The 4,690-nt window shown below is 33.0% G+C and overlaps 1 protein-coding gene across 4 annotated transcripts in view; it reads left to right on the forward strand.

Moving 5' to 3' along the window:
- Positions 1-671: 671 nt before the first annotated feature.
- LOC106467851 (zinc finger protein 287-like) overlaps positions 672-4,690 on the forward strand; it is a 22,258-nt gene continuing 18,239 nt past the window's right edge. For 2 of the 4 annotated variants that reach the window (XM_022396059.1, XM_022396061.1), the window contains exons 1-2: positions 3,904-3,978; positions 4,379-4,516. In XM_022396059.1, the coding sequence (XP_022251767.1) occupies positions 4,405-4,516 (112 nt within the window). In that variant the 5' untranslated portion in view covers positions 3,904-3,978; positions 4,379-4,404. Of the gene's footprint in view, positions 761-3,903; positions 3,979-4,378; positions 4,517-4,690 lie in introns of those variants that run through there. The other 2 variants (XM_022396060.1, XM_013928228.2) reach the window with 2 other exon arrangements.

Consider the following 4,690-nt stretch of genomic DNA (forward strand, 5'->3'; position numbering starts at 1 on the left):
AAATTCAAATAAATGTCTTTGTAACGAGTGTAAAGTCGAACCCAACGAGCTGCCCATACACCCATTATACTTTATTCCAGTGAAGAGTGTGGGACAACATAGAATAAATCGATATAAATATATGATTCCGTGTGTGTGTGCCACGTAACTGTTCCTAAACCGCTGGGCACATCGACTTCTAAATGGCATCAAACGAATCGTCTCGATCCCAAAGGCCCCCAACGGCACAGCGATTTGTCTGCGAACTTACAACACTGGAAACTGGGTTTTGATACCTGTGATGGACAGAGCACAGGTAACCCATTGTGTAGCTTCATGTTTAACCCAAATATATCATTCGTTATATTCTGCTATCTCCAGTTGCTATATTAACTACTGAATGCATCAATTGAGAAAACGCGCCAAATCAAGTTGGTAAGACTATGAAAGTGTTATGTTGTTTAATATAGATTTGATAGTCAGTGTCTGCTTATCCTTGAAATGAAACTGAATATCGTCGTCAACTTCCATTCCATTAACAATAATACAATACCTGACACTACGATTGCTAAAAAAAAATACAATTATGTCGTTTACATTGGTCCCCTGTTACAGACGGCACTTAACATTTTTTTTTTTTTTAGGAACATTCAAGCTCTTGCGTATTAATTGTAATAAGACAGAGGGCGCTAAATTATTCGAGCTAGGCTATGAGTGGACCCAGGGTAAGATAAATATGTATTTATTGTATGGCATTATATCGTATAAGAATGTTTCGAAGGTTTGTAAATAAATTAATGTGTTCTCTCATGCTAATCAAATTATAGTATTTAATAGTACTTTTTTCACGTAACATCAAACATAAGTTTAAATTTAAAGGGAAAAATTACCCCAAGCTGGCATCTCACCGATATATAATTCAAAATCGTTTTAAAATATATTTTACAAATTATAGATTAGGGTGCTATGTTTTATATGATTCTTATTTTTTGTTTTTCTTTCGGAAGTTTTTTGGTTTTATTATATAAAAATTTGAATTGCACTCGCAGTAGAAACAGGAATATTTTTGCTCTAGAAAACAACTGTCAGATGTAGTTAGTTATTTTCAGTAAATAAGAAATGCCAGAATTAGTATATATAAGTTCCCTGGGATCTCGTAGGATAGCTACATGATTTTAAACTTTAATGAATTATGAAAGTAGCAGTTGAACTGTAATTTTTGGGTTTCAATTAATTAAATGAATGCTATTTAATGTAGAGGAAGAGACACTAATATGCACTAGGTAATTACTAGTAGTAGTTGCGTTAGCAATACAGAACTAATAGTAATAGTAGTACTACTAATTAAATTATTAAGGCCCCACAGCGACATGTCTGTGAATTTACAACGCTAGAAACCGGGTTTCGATACCCGTGGTGGGAAGAGCACAGATAGCCCATTTTGTTGCTTTGTGCTTAACTTCAAACAAACAAACAATACTAATTAATAATAGTGTTGGTAGTTCTACTACTAAAACAATATGGAGCTATGTTCAATCAGATAAAAATAAATTTTCCTGTCAAGAGATGATAAACAGTGATAGGTACAGGGGTGCTGCTGGATGGGCTCAAGCCCCTTCCTTTCTGCTTGTATGCCCCCAAAATGTGCTCTCTTTTTTTTTTTTCTCAGTCATAAGTATTGGCCATAACTAATAAAAGTAAAAGACATGCGTGATTTCACACTTTGCTTACTGTGAGGTGTTAGAGGAAAAATTATTTCAACTTTAAAATGAATGGTATTTACAGTAAAAGAATAATTATGATATGCTATTAAGTGTTAATACATAGTAATTCACTGTTTAGTGTTAAATTATAATAAATGTTTATAAGACCAATTAAATAGGAGTAAAAGAGGATCTACTTGCTTCTTACTTTTTACCCTATATGTACCCCTAAAAAGTTATCTTGTGATGCTTAAAAAGTGCCTTTTTTGTCAGTGACTCCTTGCCTTTTTAATGTCCATTATACAATATTGATGATGAACTTACTTCTGATGTAAAGTAACACAACTTTTTACTGATTAAATATTTCACCATTTTAAATCAGGTTTCAATTATTTTTAATGAACATTTTTCAAAATACAACTTCAAATGCTAAGTGTCATTGTGGTCATTATATGTCACTAGTTGTAATAATAACAGCAATAATATAGTGCAAAAAATCTATCATATCTATCCAGTTATAGACTATTAGGTTTCTAAGTAAGTTATGTTACGTTACATAGTAGAAATAATGAAGATTCTTGATGGAATGCTTGTTTGAAACTGTTGTTTTTGTGCTTCAGATTTCATGCCCATCTTTTAATACTTATTAACAATTTAAATGCAAGAGACAGTAGCACTATTTTAATATTAGCATCTACCCCTAGGGAGCTAAGTGATAACACACAAATCACCCTCTGTTTTCCCTAAAATGTACAGTAATCCCATGTCTATTAGCTATCGATCTCATATTCTACTTTAAGCTATTAAAAAAAGGGTGCTGAAACATCATACATTGACAACACAAGACCATATAGTCTTTTAAGACTGTCTTGCAACCCAGCTTGAGAAAAGTAAAAAAAATTAAACTCGCCCTTTATTTTTCTGGAAATTATTGATTCCTCTCTTAAGCTCCTGTAAAGTTCTGGCCTTCATTATTGACAACATAATTATTTTAACTGGTATTTCGACAGTCTTTTTCAAGTCTGAAACTTGTATCCTCCCAAACTGTTATTGGCAAAATACAGTACAAATATATGAGGGGTCTTTATCATACCCATTCGTTGTGTAATATTGTAACTTTCAGTATGATCATTTCTTACCCTTTTTTTTATAAAAGAAAGTAAGATATCTGTTAGGGAAGATTTCCCTTTAGTGAATCCATGATGGATTTCTGTAAGGAAGATTTCCCTTTAGTGAATCCATGATGGATTTCTGTAAGGAAGTTTTCCCTTCAGTGAATCCATGATGGATTTCTGTAAGGAAGTTTCCCTTCAGTGAATCCATGATGGATTTCTGTAAGGAAGATTTCCCTTTAGTGAATCCATGATGGATTTCTGTAAGGAAGTTTTCCCTTTAGTGAATCCATGATGGATTTCTATAAGGAAGTTTTCCCTTTAGTGAATCCATGATGGATTTCTATAAGGGAGATTTCCCTTTAGAGAATCCATGATGGATTTCTGTAAGGAAGATTTCCCTTTAGTGAATCCATGATGGATTTCTGTAAGGAATATTTCCCTTTAGTGAATCCATGTTTGAGTTCTGTAGGTGAATATTTCCCTTTAGTGAATCCATGTTTGATTTCTGTAGGTGAATATTTCCCTTTGGTGAATCCATGATGGATTTGTGTAAGGGAATATTTCCCTTTAGTGAATCCATGTTTGACTTCTGTAGGGGAAGATTTCCCTTTAGTGAATCCATGATGGATTTCTGTAAGGGAAGATTTCCCTTTAGTAAATCCATGATGGATTTCTGTAAGGGAAGATTTCCCTTTAGTAAATCCGTGTTTGATTTCTTTTTAGGAGTAACATTATTAACTCCTAAATCTCCAGAAACCTGGTCTCTGACCAGTGACCTACTTCATTGACCTTATTTGGCACTGGTGCATTATCAATTTTTAAGATTTCTACTTACCACCAAAGAACAAATATGTAAATGATCAAGTAAATTCCAGAACCTAGCTGGAGAAGGTTCTCCTGGTTTTTCTATATGTGAATTTTTTGTCATGTTTTAAATCATCCTTTTGTTTTGTAATAGTCAACAGGTTTCATGTTGATAAACTATATTCTAGTGCTGGTCATGAAGTAGTTTCGTGGAAGGTTGGAATTTTCTCCTGAGAATAATTTGTAAAACTTTTTTCATGTACCTTATATATTAAGTTGTTTTCTTACTTTATGTCCTTTAAGTTGCAAATTACCTTAGACGATAACTCCAGTCTGTTTGTTTGTTTCCCGGTCCTAGTGTGATACCATTTTAAATGGTATGTAAATCTGTAAGATTGGCAAATTCTCGGTACTGTATGTTTGGTTTGTTGGTGGAAGAACTGTTTTGTTTAAATTTTTCATGTGTAATCATTCTGTGTGTATGTGTTCTAGCTCTTTTTGATCTTTACAAAATATATGTATTTTATTCCATGAGAGTTGTATTATCTCCAGTGAATTGTTGCATGGTGGTTTTGAATTAAGGGTTACAAACACCCGAGATCAGAAGTTGAAACTATGAATTATTTTAAGTTACAGAATGTAGCTAATTTAGTCTGTCAATAATTACAGTAATGACATGCTTTAAGACCTTTTTTTAGATTTCTTTTGAGTATCAAAACTATAATTCTCACTCATCAATGGTGTTTAAGTTCTAATTTCTTTTTTTTTTTTGATTAGCGAGCTTCAGATAAGCTCACACGTTGATGATGGAAGTATTGAACATGAAAGTTGAATATTTCTCTGATGACGGAGAAAATGCTTTGTTGGGAGTCAAGCTGCTGAAGAGTGAAGAAATTGAAAGAATATCTTCTAGAAGTAAGTTCATATTTTTCTTTCTTGTTATTGTGATGACTGTTCAGTACAGTAATATCATGGTAGATTCTCTGACCTCTTCTCATGATGACTGTTCAGTACAGTAATATCATGGTAGATTCTCTGACCTCTTCTCATGATGACTGTTCAGTACAGTAATATCATGGTAGATTCTCT

The sequence above is a fragment of the Limulus polyphemus genome, unplaced genomic scaffold, assembly GCF_000517525.1.
Source record: "Limulus polyphemus unplaced genomic scaffold, Limulus_polyphemus-2.1.2 Scaffold2766, whole genome shotgun sequence".
Classification (NCBI taxonomy): domain Eukaryota; kingdom Metazoa; phylum Arthropoda; class Merostomata; order Xiphosura; family Limulidae; genus Limulus; species Limulus polyphemus.